Here is a 19,355-nt window from a genome sequence, read left to right as displayed (position 1 = left end):
GTGCTTTTGACCAAGTAATAGATTGGCACAGGCTGGCTCTTCCCCTCCCTCCGCTGCACTCTATCAGCACCATGGACAGCACCCTACACATTAAAGCAAGGCCGTTGAAAACCTATGCAGGCTAAGAAAGTAATTCTGCCATTCCATACCCTAGATTCTTTTTTTGAAATGACACCACTGGCTATACCACCAAGATTCTGATCAAAACCAAACCAGCTAGATTGTTTCTTACCTTTTCAGAAGAGTTGCTGCCTCCTTGATGCTCTGAGGAACTTCCTGAGTAATCAATCATTCCATTCTCCCTGAAATTTTCTTGTAAGGTCCACCTCAAATACCAATTGGATTAGTTGAGATTTCCTTTGGTGTAGCATGCTTCTTCTGTGCTGACTGAACACGTTTGTCAAAGTGGAAAATGAGTTTATGCATGTAGCTGTGGACGCCCCACTCATGAGCCCTACGAGGTGCTAAACACCTTGGCAAGTTCCTTGTCTTTTCGGAGAGTATAATCCATTATAGACAGAACCCCCCCTCCCTGACTCTATCGAGTCCAATATCCCCATCAGTGATTACTGGTTTGAAACAAGGAACTCAATGATGTCCACAATTGCCAACAAACACATGTGATTTCTCTCCAGCTGCCCATCATTAACAAGTGTTAAAACTGATGTTCCCATAGCACTACGAACTTGTTTTTTTCCCCCACAGTGCAGTGCATTTCAAATGCCCTTTGCTTGATGCGTGCCTACCGAATCCTTTGGTACAATCAATAGCATGCTTCAAGTTAGAATACCCAGCTTGGGTGAAGGCCTTGTCTGCGTTAGCATTGGACCCAACACAGAACTTTCTACATGGGGGAAAAAAAATGACAGATCTGCAGTAATCGAGTATTCCAGCCACTCTCTTCCTACGAACCAGTTGCTATTAAATTAAACTTTTTGGACAGAAATCCTGCAGCTAGGGTATGATTCTATGCTAACCTGGGCTGGGTCCTCTGTTCCAAGATCGCCAGCAACAGCCGGAGGTGGAGGGGTTGTGGAGCCATTATCCGGGTGGCGCTTGTGGAAGGGTGGCTAGCCTCTGCACGAGGTGCTAGCTGGAGCTCAGCAGTTTGATGCTGTTGCTGCTCATCGCTCTCCATTTCTGATATCCATCATGGCAGTGGCAGATTAGCTGGTTCAAATGAGCTAAATAGGCTAAGGCTAATAACACTATATTACTCTTTTTACAGCTAGCTAAGAAGCTAAACTCTGTAGTGGTGGGGCAGAGTTGATAGAAGCAGCTTCAAAGGTAAACTTGACACCACTCTCATAAATCATAAATATTACAGGCTAGGCGTATCACATTATTTTCTTAGCCTACCACAGATAACCGTTTTTTCCCACTTTAAGGAAATCCAATGGAGACATACCTAACCACCTCAGTGGCTTACCATAGTCCCCCTACACACACCACAGTGCACTCTGTCCATTGTACTGACACAGTGCCGCGGAGATACAGATTTTGCTCTAATCTGTTAATCATTTGAACTTTTTTGCAAAATTTCATAATTAGGGACACAAAACAAAAACTGAGCCCCTTTTTGCCCCCTGTGGAGCCGGGCCAGGCACAGACAGACCCAGACAGACCCAGACAGACAGACCAGGTACACCGCTTTGTTCACACTAATTACTTACAGGTCTGATGGTAACAAAAATAAATCATGTCTCTATAAGAGAGAGTCTGGGAGGAATCTAACAAACAGCCTTTACAAGACAACAGCGAGTTATTAAACAGAGAAATATGGGGGGGGACAAGAAAGTGAGCGAGAACAAGAGAGGAGAGCAGGGAACGGAAGACAAAGCATGTAAGTGTGTGTAACTGTATAAATGTGTGTGTGTATGTAAGAGAGAGAAGTGCCATCTAGAGAGTAAAGGGAGGGAGGTGGAGATTGTATTCAGCGCCTGGAGGGAAAGAGTGGGAACTTTAATTTAAAAAAAAGTGTTTGGCGGGATTTCCAGTCTGGGTAGTGACTTTTAAGTGACATTTTGATTAGTGCCCGTAACTGAGGGTAGGGACTGGGAGCCATTACAAAGGGATATGAGTCTTACATAACACTTTCCGTGGTGAAACCACACAACGGACGCTAATCTGCAGTCAGCCAGCCTGCCTGCTGCCGCATGCTACACGTTTCATAACCCACCAGCGAGCACAATACACACCAGTCAAACTAATATACACTTACTGGGCACACTACACACCAGACAAACTAATATATACTTACTGGGCACACTACACACCAGACAAACTAATATATACTTACTGGGCACACTACACACCAGACAAATTAATATACACTTACTGGGCACACTACACACCAGACAAACTAATATACACTTACTGGGCACACTACACACCAGACAAACTAATACTCATTGGTAGTGATGGGGGGAAAATGTGTATACGGTTGCATATCGCAATATTATACTCCAAGTATCGATTTGTAAAATATTTGCTACTGTAGACAGCATAAGTTAGTGCTAATTGGCTGTACATGCGAAAACTCCAATATTTTTCATCCTATAGCTTGTTCTCCATCATGTTTCAGCCCTTTATTTAACCTGACTAATCAAAAACAATTTTCTCATGCTCTCACTTGTCTCTCTGCAGCAGACATATAGGGAGCAATATGTTTGGAACATCAAATCGCAATATCAATACATATAGAATTCAGAGAATCGTAAGAACCGTAACACATATCGTATTAGCACCTAAGTACCGTGATAATATCGTATCGAGAGTTCCCTGGCAATTCCCAGCCCTACTCACTGGCACACTTCACATTAGTCAAACTAATGTAGTACACCTTTACTTGCACAATACACACCAGTCAAGCTAGTATACAGTCATCAGCCGACTACACACCAGTCAAACTAGTGCAGACCCTCTGGCTTGCACTCCACACCATCCATACTCACTGACCAGTTCACTACACACCATCCACACTCACTGATTAGCACACTGACAGTTACTAAGTGCCCCGTTCAAGTCTGAAAATGGAAACGTCCCCAAAGAGAAGGTTATATGAAAGAAGAGGAAGAGAAAGACGAGTGAAGATGAGGGTACAGTAGGAGAAGAAAGGAAAAGGAAGTAAGTAAGAGATCAAGTTGCACTTTGGTAGGAAGAGGACAAGGAGGAGTGGAGAGAGAGGGGCTGGGAGGAAGCCAATGTGGAGAGGGAGTGAGTGATAGAGGCACCAAGGGAGAAAGGATGGATGAAGGAGCAGTAGACGGGAAAAGGAGGTAGATGGAGGATAAAGAGAGATGGAGATGAAAGAGGAAATGTAATCAGAGGGGTGAAGGAGTGACAAAGAAAAGGAGAGACAGATGGAGAGAATGGTGACGAGAGGGTGATGGAGTGATAGAGAAGGAGAGGACTCACAACATGAAGTCCTGCTCCCAACTGGGCAGGCTGCCCCGGACAGCGATGGTGGTGCTCTTCACATTCTGCACCTTCAGGGTCAAGTACGTGTTGAACTTCTCTGTGAGGGGGAGAGAGAGAGAAAGAACTGAACTTCTATGTGAGGGAGAAAGAAAAAAAAACTAAGTTACTTTCACAACCCCGGTTCTCTGATAATATGAGTAAAATGTACAGTTCCAGTCAAAAGCTTGAACCCACCTACTCAGTTTCTAAATATTTGACCATTTTCTACATTGTATAATAATAGTGAAGACATCAAAACTATGAAATAACACATATGGAATCATGTAGTAACCAAAAATATTATATTTTATATTCATATTTTTATATTTGGGATTCTTCAAAGTAGCCACCCTTTGCCTTGATGACAGCTTTGCACACTCTTGGAATTCTCTCAACCAGCATCAAGAGGTTGGAATGCATTTCAATTAACAGGTGTGCCTTGTTAAAAGTTAATTTGTGGAATTTCTTTCCTTCTTAATGCGTTTGAACCAATTAGTTGTGTTGTGACAAGGTAAGGGTGGTATACAGAAGATGGTCTTTTACCAAATCAGGCTAAGTCCATATAATGGCAAGAACAGCTCAAATAAGCAAAGAGAAATGACAGTCCATCATTACTTTCAGACATGAAGGTCAGTCAATCCAGAACCTTTACAGTTTCTTCAAGTGCAGTCGCAAAAACCATCATGGGCTGTGATGAAACTGGCTCTCATGAGGAATGCCACAGGAAAGGACCCAGAGTGGAGAGAGAGGGGCTGGGCTCTGATGCAGAGGATACGTTCATTAGAGTTACCAGCCTCAGAAATTGCATACCAAATAAATGCTTCAGAGTTCAAGTAACAGACGCAGCTCAACATCAACTGTTCAGAGGAGACTGCGTGAATCAGGCCTTCACGGTAGAATTGCTACAAAGAAATCACTACTAAAAGGTAAAGATTTGCTTGGGCCAAGAAACACGAGCAATGGACATTAGACTGGTGGAAATCTGTCCTTTGGTCTGATGAGTCAAAATGTGAGATTTGTGGTTCTAACCGCCATGTCTTTGTGAGACGCAGAGTAGGTGGACGGATGATCTCTGCATGTGTGGTTCCCACCATGAAGCAAGGAGGAGGTGGTGTTATGGTGCTTTGTTGGTAACACTGTCTGTGATTTGATTACAATGCAACGCACACTTAACCAGCAAGGCTACCACAGCATTCTGCAGCGATACACCATCCCATCTGGTTTGCGATTAATGGGACTATCATTTGTTTTTTTAACAGGACAATGACCCAACACACCTCCAGGCTGTGTAATGGCTATTTGACCAAGAAGGAGAGTGATGGAGTGCTGCATCAGATGACCTGGCCTCCACAATCACCAACCTCAACCCAACTGAGATGGTTTCGGATGAGTTGGATGCAGAGTGAAGGAAAAGCATCCAACAAGTGCTCAGCATATGTGGGAACTCCTTCAAGACTGTTGGAAAAGCATTCCTCATGAAGCATGTTGAGAGAATGCCAAGAGTGTGCAAAGCTGTCAAGGCAAATGGTGGCTCCTTTGTAGAATCTGAAATATAAAATATATTTGTTTAATGATTTTTTTGGTTACTACATGTGTTATTTCATCATTTTGATTATTCTACAACGTAGAAAATAGTGAAAATAAAGAAAAACCTTTGAATGAGTCGGTGTGTTCAAACTTTTGACTGGTACTGTACCACATATGGGGATTCACTCCAGGTGAATCACTACACGAAGAACGAAGAACCCAATCACACAACGTCTGTCGGAGACAGACAGATCGAATGGCGAAAGAGGTGAGGCCTTTCCTCTTTGTAAGGCGCCACTCGCCAGTCCTCTGGTCATTCTCAAGCATGCCTCTATTCCTTGTGCTCTTGCGAGCAGGGAAATGCAGTGATACATTGCACTCATATTATCAGAGAACCGGACTTACAAAAGTAACCTTAAGTTCTCTTTCAAATACTTTCCCCCCCCCAATGTATCACATATGGGGAAATAGCCAACTCCCATATTGCAGACATGCTCTTCAAAGCCAGGGTAGTCCCAACAGAATCACCCATCAGAGGCTCCGACACTGAGGACAGTATGCGCCAACGAAGGTGCAGTGATGTCTAGTCTGTAAAACCTCAAACGTACGAGGAGTGGCCCAACATGCCGTATTGCAAATCTCTGAACAGTGCCCGAGAGGTAGCCATACAGGGACTGTAAGCCATTGCTACTATAAGACAATATAATAGCCTCCACTATCCAATGGGATAGCCTTTGATGAGAGAGGGGACTCCCCCTGCAGGGAGGTGCCCAAGAAACAAATACAGTTTCTTTATAGAAAGTATTCATACCCCTTGACTTATTCCAAAAATGTTTGCGTTACAGCCTCAATTCACAATGCATTTAAAAAAAAATCAACACACAAACAAACTGAAGTGAAGAGCAAAAAAAAAAAAAAATGCTGACAGGTGGTGATACTTGGATAATTTTTTGGGGCATGATAGTACATTGTGAATAAGTGGCAACATTTTGAGAATAAAGTGGCAAAATTTCAAGAATAAAGTGGCAATATTTTGAGAATAAAGTGCCAATCTTTCGAGAATAAAGTGGAAATAAAATTGTGAATAAGTGGCAATATTTCAATAATAAAGTCTAAATTAAATTTCTGTGAATAAGTGGCAATATTTTGAGAATAAAGTGGCAATATTTTGAGAATAAAGTAAACATTGAGAATAAAGTCAGTTATATTTCAAGATTAAAGTAGTGGATTTGTTTAACTGCATGTCGCCCTAGCTCCCTGTTGCTGTCTGTGCCATTGACAGTTGTGAAACTAGAATTTTGAATTGTCTCTCTCTTTTTTAGCACATAATATTATATGTAGCCCTATTAGGACAAGAAAAATGTACCAGATTATTTTCACAAGGAGGAACCACACAGACTCGGATACAGTGCATTTGGAAAGTATTCAGACCCCTTCACTTTTTCCACATTTTGTTACGTTACAGCCTTATTCAAAAATGTATTAAAATAGTTTCCCCCCTCAATCTACAGACAATAGCCCATAATGACAAAGCAAAAATAAGTTTATAGAAATTTGTGCAAAATTATAAAATAAAAAAACTGAAATGTCACATTTACATAAGTATTCAGACCCTTTACTCAGTACTTTGTTATAGCAACTTTGGCACCGATTAGAGCCTCAAGTCTTCTTGGATATGACACTACAAGGGGAAGCGTCGCTGCACAGCTATTTTCAGGTCTCTCCAGAGATGTTCGATCAGGTTCAAGTCCGGGCTCTGGCTGGGCAACAAGGACCTTCAGAGACTTGTCCCGATTGCCACTCCTGTGCTGTCTTGGCTGTGTGCTTAGGGTCGTTGTCCTGTTGAAGGTGAACCTTCGCCCCAGTCTGAGGCCCTGAGAGCTCTGGAGCAGGATTTCATCAAGGATCTCTCTGTACTTTGCTCCGTTCATCTTTCCCTCAATCCTGACTAGTGAGCTTCGTCACTTCCTGTTGTACGTGGAACGAGGAAGAGCTCGGTTTTGTTTGTTTGGAAAGTTTGTCGTTTAAAAGTATACTGGAAAGTTCTTGGTAGCTACCTAGCTTCTTATGTTGGATCCCGCGACGCAGTTGGCATCAGTTGCTGGGACTGCTTGTAACTTTCCAGTGATCCTGCCGACCCAGAACGATTCTGAGGAGCTATTTGGCGTCGCAGCAAGCCTTGCTGCTAGCTAGCTGGACATAAAGTTAGCAAGGTGTTCTTGAACGCAGCCCGCGACGCGGTTAGCCATTGTGGCTGGGAACGCGGATTGTCCCAGGTTTGTGGCTGTCCAGATCCCTGCTGTTTGTTGTTTTCAATTTTCCCTGTGACCTGCCCTGTCTGGAACTGCGAGGAGTAACAGCTTAAAATACGTTGCTAGCTACCATGACAAAGACCAAAGCCGGCGGGAGTGCCGTGCCAGAGGACAGTGCCAGTGGTGTCTATCACACATGAAGGATCTTTTAAACAAAAAGAGACCTATAAGCAGTTGTTACAACAACAAGAAAATAGTTCCAAGTGTTTTGTCCAAATACTTGTGGATTCTACTAATAAAAGAATGGACGACCTGACCAGAGAGGTCCAGGTCCTGAAGAACAGTTTGCAGTTCTCCCAGGGTCAGCTCGACGAGTTGAAGCGGGAGAACGGCAAGATGACAGCAATCTGTAAGTCACTGAGAGAGGACATCAGTTCTGTGTGTGAATCCATGATAACAATGACAGATAAATCAGACTCTCTCGAGGGACAATCAAGGCAAAACAACATGGTTGTGGACGCAATTGCAGAATCTCCACGAGACCTGGATGGAGTCTGAGGACAAAGTGAGTGAAATTATCTGAGAAATTGCAGATGGACAACAGGAAGACTGAGATGGAGTGTGCCCACAGGACCGGAAAACCCACCACCGGCCCAGGTGATAGGCCCAGGCCGATAGTGGTCAAGTTCCTGAGGTTCAAGGACACGGTAGCCGTTCTGGAAAGAGCCAAGAACTTGATAGGAACGTATATCTTCCTCAACGAGGACTTTCCTGAAGCTGTGCGCCAGAAGAGGGAAAAACTGATCCCAGCCATGAAAGCTGCCAGAGCGCGTGGGGACATTGCGTACATCCGCTACGACAGGCTCATTGTCCACCCTCCCTCCCAGAAGCCTGGAATGGATGAGAGCCAAGCCTATGGGTTCGTAGCCTCAACCCCGCAGCATCACACACACACCAATTGATTAATGGACTGCTGAATGTATATTTGTTTCTCTTGATTTGTTTGCTCTTTTCAATATTATGTCCATCTCTAATAAGCTACCCAGGAAAGGGCTGGAAATAGCCCATATTAATATATATAGCCTTAGAAATTATGTTCATGAAAATCAATAACTTGCTAACATCAGATAACATTCATATATTAGCCATTTCTGAGACTCACTTAGATAGTTAATTTGATGATACATCAGTAGCAATACAAGGATATAACATTTATAGAAGAGACAGAAATGCTTATGGGGGAGGAGTTGCTGTGTGTGTGTGTACGCACACACACACACACACACACACACACACACACACACACACACACACACACACACACACACACACACACACACACTCCGAGCCATATCCATGTAATGCATAAAGAAGATATTATGTCAAGTTTTATTGAAGTGTTGTGGTTGCAGGTTCACTTGGCACATCTAAAGACTTTTCATTTGGGGTTTTGCTATAGGCCACCAAGTGCTAACAGTCAGTATCTAAATAATAAACTCAACAAAAAAAGCAACATCCTCTCACTGTCAACTGCATTTATTTTCAGCAAACTGAACATGTGTAAATATTTGTATGAACATAAGATTCAACAACTGAGACAAACTGAACAAGTTCCACAGACATAAACCTCTCTTTCGTATCGTCTGGAAAGCTGCCGCGGTCATCCCCCTCTTCAAAGGGGGTGACACGCTAGACCCAAACTGCAACAGACCTAAATCTATCCTACCCTGTCTTTCTAAGGTCTTCGAAAGCCACGTTTAGCCTCTATGGGCTAGGTGGGACGCTAGCGTGCCACCCGTGGTGCACTCCATCAACAGCAGGTGCATTTCAAGAGCGGCAAATTTGAATCCAAATAAATGTCAAAATTCAAATTTTTCAAAAATACAACTATTTTACACCATTTGAAAGATAAACATCTCCTTAATCTAACCACGTTTTACGATTTCAAAAAGGTTTTACGGCGAAAGCATAAATTTAGAGTATGTTAGGACAGTACATTTACAAGAGTTGTGTGTAATGTTTTGTCAAGTCAAAGACAGGGTCACCAAAACCATAAAACCAGCTAAAATGATGCACTAACCTTTTACAATCTCCATCAGATGACACTCCTAGGACATTATGTTAGACAATGCATGCATTTTTAGTTCTATCAAGTTCATATTTATATCCAAAAACAGCGTTTTACTATGGCAATTTGAATGTTGAGGAAATCGTTTCCCTCCAATAACCGGCAGTCAAGTCAGCGTCACAAATTAAATAATTAAAATTAGAAAACATTGGTAAAATATTATATTGTCATTTAAAGAATTATAGATTTACATCTCTTGAACGCAATCAACTTGCCAGATTTAAAAATAACCTTACTGGGAAATCACACTTTGCAATAATCTGAGCACTGCGCCCAGAAAAATACGCGTTGCGATACAGACTAGACGTCATGTTGGGGAGATCTAAAATCGAAAATACTATGTAAATAATCCATTACCTTTGATTCTCTTCATCAGATGTCACTTCCAGGTATCACAGGTCCATAACGAATGTAGTTTTGTTCAAAAAAGCTCATCATTTATGTCCAAAAATCTCCGTCTTGTTAGCACATGATCTAAGCCAGCCGGACTTCTCGTCATGAACGAGGGGAAAAAATATATTTACGTTCGTTCAAACATGTCAAACGTTGTATAGCATAAATCATTAGGGCCTTTTTAACCAGAACATGAATAATATTCAAGGTGGACGAATGCATACTCTTTTATAACGTATTGGAACGAGGGTACCCAACATGAACTCGCGCCAGGTGTCTAATGGGACATCATCGTTCCATGGCTCTTGTTCGGTCAGATCTCCCTCCAGAAGACTCAAAACACTTTGTAAAGGCTGGTGACATCTAGTGGAAGCAATAGGAAGTGCCGAAATATTCCTCAGCCCCTGTGTTTTTCAATGGGATAGGTTTAAAGTCAATACAACACATCAGGTATCCACTTCCTGTCAGAAAATGTCTCAGGGTTTTGCCTGCCAAATGAGTTCTGTTATACTCACAGACACCATTCAAACAGTTTTAGAAACTTTAGAGTGTTTTCTATCCATATATAATAAGTATATGCGTATTCTAGTTACTGGGTAGGATTAGTAACCAGATTAAATCGGGTACATTTTTTTATCCAGACGTGCAAATGCTGCCCCCTAGCCCTAACAGGTTTTAACTAACAGATTACCGACCATTAAGAATCCCACCGTACCTTCTCCGCTATGCAATCTGGTTTCAGAGCTGGTCATGGGTGCACCTCAGCCACGCTCAAAGTCATCATAACCGCCATCGATAAGAGACATTACTGTGCAGCCGTATTCGTCGACCTGGCCAATTCTTTCGACTCTGCCAATAAGAATGTGGTGATTGACAGACTCGACAGCCTTGGTTTCTCAAATGATTGCCTTGCCTGGTTTACCAACTACTTCTCAGATAGAGTTCAGTGTGTCAAATCGGAGGGCCTGTTGTCCGGACCTCTGGCAGTCTCTATGGGGGTGTCACAGGGTTCAATTCTCGGGCCGACTCTCTTCTCTGTATACATCAATGATGTTGCTCTTGCTGCTGGTGATTCTCTGATCCACCTCTACACAGACGACACCATTCTGTATACTTCTGGCCCCTCTTTGGACACTGTTAACTAACCTCCAGACGAGCTTCAATGCCATACAACTCTCCTTCCGTGGCCTCCAACTGCAAGTAAAACTAAATGCATGCTATTCAATCAATCACTGCCCGCACCTGCCCGCCCGTCCAGCATCACTACTCTGGACGGCTCTGACTCACATTAAGCATCTCCAATCCAAAATGAAATCTAGAATCGGCTTCCTATATCGCAACAAAACGTCCTTCACTCATGCTGCCAAACATACCCGCGTAAAACTGACCATCCTACCGATCCTAGACTTTGGCGATGTCATCTATAAAATAGCCTCCAACACTCTACTCAACAAATTGGATGCAGTCTATCACAGTGCCATCCGTTTTGTCACCAAAGCCCCATACACTACCCACCACTGCGACCTGTACACTCTCGTTGGTTGGCCCTCGCTTCATACTCGTCGCGAAACCCACTGGCTACAGGTTATCTACAAGTCTCTGCTAGGTAAAGCCCCGCCTTATCACAGCTCACTGGTCACCATAGCAGCACCAACTCGTAGTACGCGCTCCAGCAGGTATATCTCACTGGTCACCCCCAAAGCCAATTCCTCCTTTGGTCGCCTTTCCTTCCAGTTCTCTGCTGCCAATGACTGGAACGAAATCGCTGAAGCTGGAGACTCTCCCTCACTAGCTTTAAGCACCAGCTTTTCAGAGCAGCTCACAGCACATAGCCCATCCATCTACCTCATCCCAATACATTATTTATTTATCTTGCTCCTTTGCACCACAGTATCTCTACTTGCACATTCATCTTCTGCATATCTACCATTCCAGTGTTTAATTGCTATATTGTAATTACTTCGCCACCATGGCCTATTTATCGCCTTAACTCCCTTATCTTACCTCATTTGCACTCACTGTATATAGACTTTTTCTCTTGATTTTTTACTGTATGTTTTGTTTATTCCATGTGTAACTCTGTGTTGTCAAATTGCTATGCTTTATCTTGGCCAGGTCGTAGCTGCAAATGAGAACTTTTTCTCAACTAGCCTACCTGGTTAAATAAAGGTGAAATAAAATGTAAAAAAACATGTGACTAGCAGAAATGGAATGTGTCCCTGAACAAAGGGGATCAAAATCAAAAGTAACAGTCAGTATCTGGTGTGGCCACCAGCTGAATTAAGTGCGGCAGTGCATCTCCTCATGGACTACACCAGATTTGCCAGTTGTTGCTGTGAGATGTTACCCCACTCTCCCACCAAGGCACCTGCAAGTTCCCGGACATTTCTGGGGGGGGAATGGCCCTAGCCCTCACCCTCAGATCCAACAAGACCCAGACGTGCTCAATGGGATTGAGATCCGGGCTCTTCGCTGGCCATGGCAGTACACTGACATTCCTGTCTTGCAGGAAATCAGCCATACTGCTTGTTCTGTGCGTGGTGGCATTGTCATGCTGGAAGGTCATGTCAGGATGAGCCTGCAGGAAGGGTACCACATGAGGGAGGAGAATGTCTTTCCTGTAACGCACAGCATTGAGATTGCCAGCAATGACAACAAGCTCAGTCCGATGATGCTGTGACACACCGCCCCAGACCATGACGGACCCTCCACCTCCAAATCGATCCCGCTCCAGAGTACAGGCCTTGGTGTAACGCTCCTTCCTTCGACGATAAACGCAAATCCGACCATCACCCCTGGTGAGACAAAACCGTGACTCGTCAGTGAAGAGCACTTTTTGCCAGTCCTGTCTGGTCCAGCGACGGTGGGTTTGTGCTCATAGGCGACGTTGTTGCCGGTGATGTCTGGTGAGGACCTGCCATACAACAGGCCTACAAGCCCTCAGTCCAGCCTCTCTCAGCGTATTGCGGACAGTCTGAGCACTGATGGAGGGATTGTGCATTCCTGGTGTAACTCGGGCAGTTGTTGTCCTGTACCTGTCCCGCAGGTGTGATGTTCGGATGTACCGATCCTGTGCAGGTGTTACACGTGGTCTGCCACTGCGAGGACGATCAGCTGTCCGTCCTGTCTCCCTGTCTTAGGCGTCTCACAGTACGGATATTGAAATGTATTGCCCTGGCCACATCTGCAGTCCTCATGCCTCCTTGCAGCATGCCTAAGGCACGTTCACGCAGATGAGCAGGGACCATGGGCATCTTTCTTTTGGGGTTTTTCAGAGTCAGTAGAAATGCCTCTTTAGTGTCCTAAGTTTTCATAACTGTGACCTTAATTGCCTACCGTCGGTAAGCTGTTAGTGTCTTAACGACCGTTCCACCGGTGCATGTTGATTAATTGTTCATTGAACAAGCATGGGAAACAGTGTTTAAACCCTTTACAATGAAGATCTGTGAAGTTATTTGGATTTTTACAAATCATCTTTGAAAGACAGGGTCATTTCATTTTCTGCTGAGATTATGTGTGAAATGCTTGATAGTCTATGTGATGTAAAGAGGTCTACTTTCTTGGAGACCTGAATATTGACTGGTTTTCATCAAGCTGTCAGCTCAAGAGGAAGCTTCTTACTGTAATCAGCGCCTGTAATCTGGTTCAGGTTATTAATCAACCTACCAGGGTGTTAAACACTACAGGAACAAGATCATCCACATGTTTCGATCACATTTTTACTAATGCTGTAGAACTTTGATCTAAAGCTATATCCGTACCCAATGGATGCAGCGATCACAATATAGTAGCTATATCCAGGAAAGCCAAAGTTACAACAGCTGGGCTTAAAATTGTGTATAAGAGATCATTCAAAATATTTTGCTGTGACTCTTATGAGGATGATGTTAAAAATATTTGTTGGTCTGATGTGATTAACGAGGAGCATCCAGACGCTGCAGTTAATGAATTTGTGAAATTGCTTCTTCCAATTATTGATAAACTAGCACCTGTTAAGAAACTGACTGTTAGAACTGTTAAGGCTCCATGGATTGATGAGGAATTGAAAAACTGTATGGTTGAAAGAGATGGGGCAAAAGGAGTGGCTAATATATCTGGCTGTATATCTGACTGGCTTACAGCAAATTGAGAAATTATGTGACTAAACTCAACAAAAAAGAAGAAACTTTATTATGAAGCCAAGATCAATGATCAAATCAAACTCCGTCTTTCATCAAATCAGATGGCTTATTCATCACAAAACTATTTTATGTTGCCAATTATTTTAATGATTATTTCATTGGCAAAGTAGGCCAACTTAGGCAGGAAATGCCCACGACAAACAGGGAGTAATTATATTCATGCATAAAAAAACAAATAATGAAAGAAAAGCAGTGCAAGTTTGAATTTGGTAAAGTTAGTGTGGGAGAAGTGGGAAAATTATTGTTAACGATCAATAACGACAAACCTTCTGGTATTGACAACTTAGATGGAAAGCTACTGAGAATGGTGGCTGACTCTATAGCCACTCCTATCTGTCATATATTTAATCTGAGCCTAGAGGAAAGTCTTTGTCCTCAGGCCTGGAGGGAAGCCAAAGTAATTCCGCTACCCAAGAGTGGTAAAGTGGCCTTTACTTGTTAAACAAGTTGAGGAGACTAAATTATTTGGCGTTACCTTAGAATGTAAACTGTCATGGTGAAAACATATCGATTCAATGGTTGCAAAGATGGGGAGAAGTCTAGCCGTAATAAAGAGATGCTCTGCTTTTTTGACACCACACTCCAAAAAGCAAGTTCTGCAGGCTCTAGTTTGGTCTAATCTTGATTATTGTTCAGTCGTGTGGTCCGGGGCTGCAAGGAAAGACCTAGATAAGCTGCAGCTGGCCCAGAACAGAGCGGCACGTTTTGCTCTTAATTGTAATCAGAGGGCTGCTATAAATACTATGCATGCCAGTCTCTCTTGGCTAAGAGTTGAGGAGAGACTGACTGCATCACTTCTTTTTATAAGAAACATTCTTGTGTTGAAAATCCCAAATTGTTTGCACAGTCAACTTACACACAGCTCTGACACACACACTTATCCCACCAGATATGCCACCTGGGGTCTTTTCATAGTCCCCAAATTCAAGAAAATGTACAGTATTATATAGAGCCCTTATTGCATGGAACAGTTCTTGTCTAATGATGTTCCGCATAATGTCATTCTGTATTATGTTTAATGTTTTGTGTGGACCCCAGGAAGAGTAGCTGCTGCTTTTGCAACAGCTAATGGGGATCCTAATAAAATACCAAAATACCTGCTGCTGAAAAACATCCCCACAGCATGATGCTGCCACCACCATGCTTCACCGTAGGGAGGGTGCTGGGTTTCCCCCAGATGGGACGCTTGGCATTCAGGCCAAAGAGTTCAATATTGGTTTCATCAGACCAGAGAATCTTGAATTTACCACAGGTGGACTCAAATGATGATCAATGGAAACAGCATGCACCCGAGCTCAATTTTGAGTCTTATGGCAAACGGTCTGAATACTTGTGTATCTGTTTTTATCTTTAATAAATTTGCAAACAATTCTAAAAACCTGTTTTTGCTTTGTCATTATGGGGTATTGTGTGTAGAATGATGAGGAATTGTTTTATTTAATCCATTATAGAATAAGGCTGTAATGTAACAAAATGTGGAAAAAGTGAAGGGGTCTGAATACTTTTCGAATGCACTGTAGGTGGAGACAGGTCGATTGTGTGTTTATGCAGGTGTGTGTGTGTGTGTGTGTGGGGTCTAATACACTCGTTCAAACAGGCATCACACACACACGCGGTATCCCCAAAATGTTTCCCTTGCTCCCATTTTTTCCCTTTCTCTCTTGTTTCTAGTCCTCCTGGTTTCGACCCTTGCCTGTCCTGACTCCGAACCCACTTGCCTGACCACTCTGACTGTTCTGTCTTCAAGCCTGCCTATCCCCTTGTACTGTTTGGACTCGGATTTGGTTGCTGAACCCCTGCCTGGCCTCGAGACTGCCGTTCGTCTGGTACTGTTTTAAGAACTACAGTCCGAAAAGTTTCTGAAAAATACAGGGGCAACTAACGGAGTCAAATATATGTGCATAAGCACTAAATATATTATTTTCTACAGAATACAGTTTTCACAGTTTTGCTTCATTACCATCACACTGAACAAAGTGATCCATTATAGTGCTTTTTCGACATTTTACACATCAAGTCACACAAGATCTGGGAAGTGACAGTGGAGAACAAGGATATGAGAAGTAGTAGTGATGGGGGTGGGGGAAATCAATACAGTTACATATTGGGACATTATTTGACAATCGCAATATTATTTTAGACAATATTGAAAATATTATTTTACGCTAGTCGACTGTACCTGCACCAAAACTTCAGTATTTTTCCTTCATAGCTTGTTCTCTATCCTCCTTTTTAAATATTGAGCCAATTTGTTTTCAGCACTTCCATGATTGACCAAAACTCATTTTCTCATGCCTCTCTTGTCCCTCTGCAGCAGACATATGAGTAATATGTTTGGAACATAGAATCGCAACAAAATCACAGTATCGAATCGCCATATATATCGCATTCGCACCTATGTGATAATATCGTATCATGAGGTCCCTGGCAATTCCCAGCCATACAAACTTTTGCCTGCTCACCACATAATATTTTACCGTCTTTATGGTATATTGTAAAAACCTATTTCCAAAGTTATTTTTAACATTTATGGCAATTTATCATTATCCTGTTAATACCACACAGTCATTACCACCACAACCTACACATATTTCTTAAAAAATATATATTTACACATTAAATATCACACTCCTGTCTTCTTCAAGTGTAAAGCACTTACATGTCCTCAATATAACTAGTTAAAAATACATAACCATTTCAACAAGTTATTGCATTGTTTATGGAAGCCTCAAAGTAGGTATTCAAGCACAGGCAGCAAATGGACATATTTATGCAATATGGATATATAAAAAAAAAAATTATGCGGTAGTTCCAAATCCTATAGATAGATAAACCAAATAATCAAAATGTTATTTGTCACAAGCGCCGAATACAACAAGTGTAGAATTTACCATGAAATGCTTACTTATGAGCCCCTTCCCAACAATGCAGTAAATAAGTAGATAAGAAGATAAGAAAAAAGTAAAACAATAAAATAACAATAATGAGGCTATATACAAGGAGTACCGGTAACGAGTCAGTCTACTGTACTGGGGTACGAGGTAGTTGGTGTGATTGATTGAGGTAAAATGTACATGTAGCGCAGCAGTCTAAGGCACTGCATCTCAGTGCTAGAGGCGTCACTACAGACACCGTGGTTAGAATCCAGGCTGTATGACAACCGGCCGTTATTTGGAGTCCCATAGGGCAGCGCACAATTGGCCCAGCATCGTCCAGGTTTGGCCGGTTTAGGCCGTCATTGTAAATAAGAATTTATTCTTAGCTGACTTGCCTAGTTAAATAAAGTTTAAATAAATAATAAAATCACAACCCATTGTGGTTTTGATTCAGTTTTTTAAAGAAATGGATGGTTGTATGATCTGATGGTAATGACAGAAGGGGGTTTGTTTGTTAAAATATCATACTTTCATCAACAGAAATACTTTGTTCATTTAATCTGGAATGGAAAAAAAAAAATGTATGAAATGTATGCATTCACTACTGTAAGTCGCTCTGGATAAGAGCGTCTGCTAAATGACTAAAATGTAAATGTAAAATCTGGAACCAAAAACTGATATTGGCTGGGATTATACAATGATTATAATAAATATTTAACTAACATATTTTTTTAAAGAATAAGACAAGCCAAAAGTATCCGTAGTTGCAAAATTACCCACAGATGTAGGACCAGACCATGTATAGATAGGGCCAGGACGTTTTTCTGATCACATGACCTGACCAGGTCCTAGTTATAGCCTCAGTAGCCCAAATTTAGACACTTTTATGAATTATTTAATTTATTAATAAGATGTGGTCTAAGGGCATTCCATTGTGACAGCTTGCGAGATACTGTAAGTCATGGTCCAATGACTATACTTGCTAGAAGCATATGTCCCACGTCCGAAACTACATCCATAATTTGTAGACGGTTCTGATTGGTGAGGAGCCATTTGCATTGCCGAGCAGTGAACAGGAAATTATGAAATCCGTTTTTTAGACGCTACTCCAGCCTACTGAAATCAAAACCAAACATGGATTGCATGTTGTCTTCTCACTTCACATGCACACCTGTTTGTTTCACACCCTTGTACACCTGTTTGTTCACACCAGTTTGTCTAGCTAATCAGCCTCGCATTATGGGAACCATGCTTCCCCAGATGGGAAGTAGAGGAAACATGTGCTTGCATGCAAAGCCAGAACAAAACATTGCCATTCATATTAATGTTCAATTTGGGTAGGGGGTTAGCATCTTAAAACTGGATTTCATAGCAATGCAAACAGCACTTCTCCATTCAGAACCGTTCACAGTCATTGACCATGACTTCTCGTAAGCTTTCGCAATGGAATGCCCTTAGACCCTTTTTTATTAATAAGTTAAATAATTCATAAAATGTGTCTAAATTTGGGTAATAGCCTCACATGGTCAGGTAAATTCCTGTACCTATAAGACATAGCAAGCAAGTTTGATCGAATCCAGTCCTGTATGTTTTGTCCATTCTATTTCTAGATTCTCAGCAGCACTTACCTTAGCTAGCAGATTTTAATGGGCTAATGTGATGCTCCATTAGCCGTTACAGGTTAGGTACTGTTTGGTATAGCAGAGAAAATTTTCAACCAACCTTAACAATACTGCCTCAATTCCCGCCAATTCTAAACGTCCATGTCTAGTTTCAAGGGGTTCGTTTGCATTTAGAAAATGCTCTGTTATAAAATAAAAATGCTCCATGAAATAATAAAAAAAAATGTATACACCATCATCTTGTCTATTTCAAATCTTCTCTCATTGATCAAGACAGGTGAGTGTCTTCTGTGGCATTATGGTGGTCCAAAAAAACATTTGTTAGAGGTGCATGCTACCACCTACTGTTCGGGGTGAAAACTGGGGAACTTTAATCCAGAAAAACACAGGGAAATAGGGAAACATACCCCTTTGGTCAGATTCAAGTGTCTGCTCCAATCCCTGCAGCCTTTGGGGCTTGAGGGAAGTACATTTTCAGACAATATTCCCTGCAATGTTTTGGCAGTAAAGTCTTGGAGATCCAGAAACATTTTTGCTGCATTCACAATAATGTCTTCAATTTCTTTTTAGTTTTACTTGTACAATTTATCACCTGCGCAATAAATGCAACAAAATTCAGCTTCTTCACTTTCAGTACTTCAGGATCTCTCAACTGATGAACAACACTTTCTGCAGGCTGCGGGGTATCCATTGCCATTTCTTCCTCATTTTAACTTGCTGGTTCCACAATTTGCACTGTTTCTGCATAGGAGACATGGTGGACAACCCGGATTCTTGCTACTTTGACCTCCTTCATCCTTAAAGGGCACTCCTGGAACTCGGGAACGTGGTTCCCACCACAATTGCAGCACAGTGCATTTACTGACTCTTCCACAACATATTTATTCCGTCTGCACACACTTGCCATGTGGACAAAC

General features: G+C 42.1%; 1 protein-coding gene across 2 annotated transcripts in view; it reads right to left on the bottom strand.

The window, feature by feature from the left end:
• The window catches only part of LOC106600004 (protein unc-13 homolog A), a 94,869-nt gene that overhangs the window by 56,869 nt on the left and 18,645 nt on the right, over positions 1 to 19,355 (bottom strand). For both annotated transcript variants that reach the window (XM_014191341.2, XM_045714842.1), the window contains exon 3: positions 3,418 to 3,517. In XM_014191341.2, the coding sequence (XP_014046816.2) occupies positions 3,418 to 3,517 (100 nt within the window). The remainder of the gene's footprint in view (positions 1 to 3,417; positions 3,518 to 19,355) is intronic.

Source organism: Salmo salar, chromosome ssa03, assembly GCF_905237065.1.
Source record: "Salmo salar chromosome ssa03, Ssal_v3.1, whole genome shotgun sequence".
Taxonomy (NCBI): domain Eukaryota; kingdom Metazoa; phylum Chordata; class Actinopteri; order Salmoniformes; family Salmonidae; genus Salmo; species Salmo salar.
Note: the sequence above shows the minus strand (reverse complement) of the source record. Positions and strands in the feature narration are given on the sequence as shown.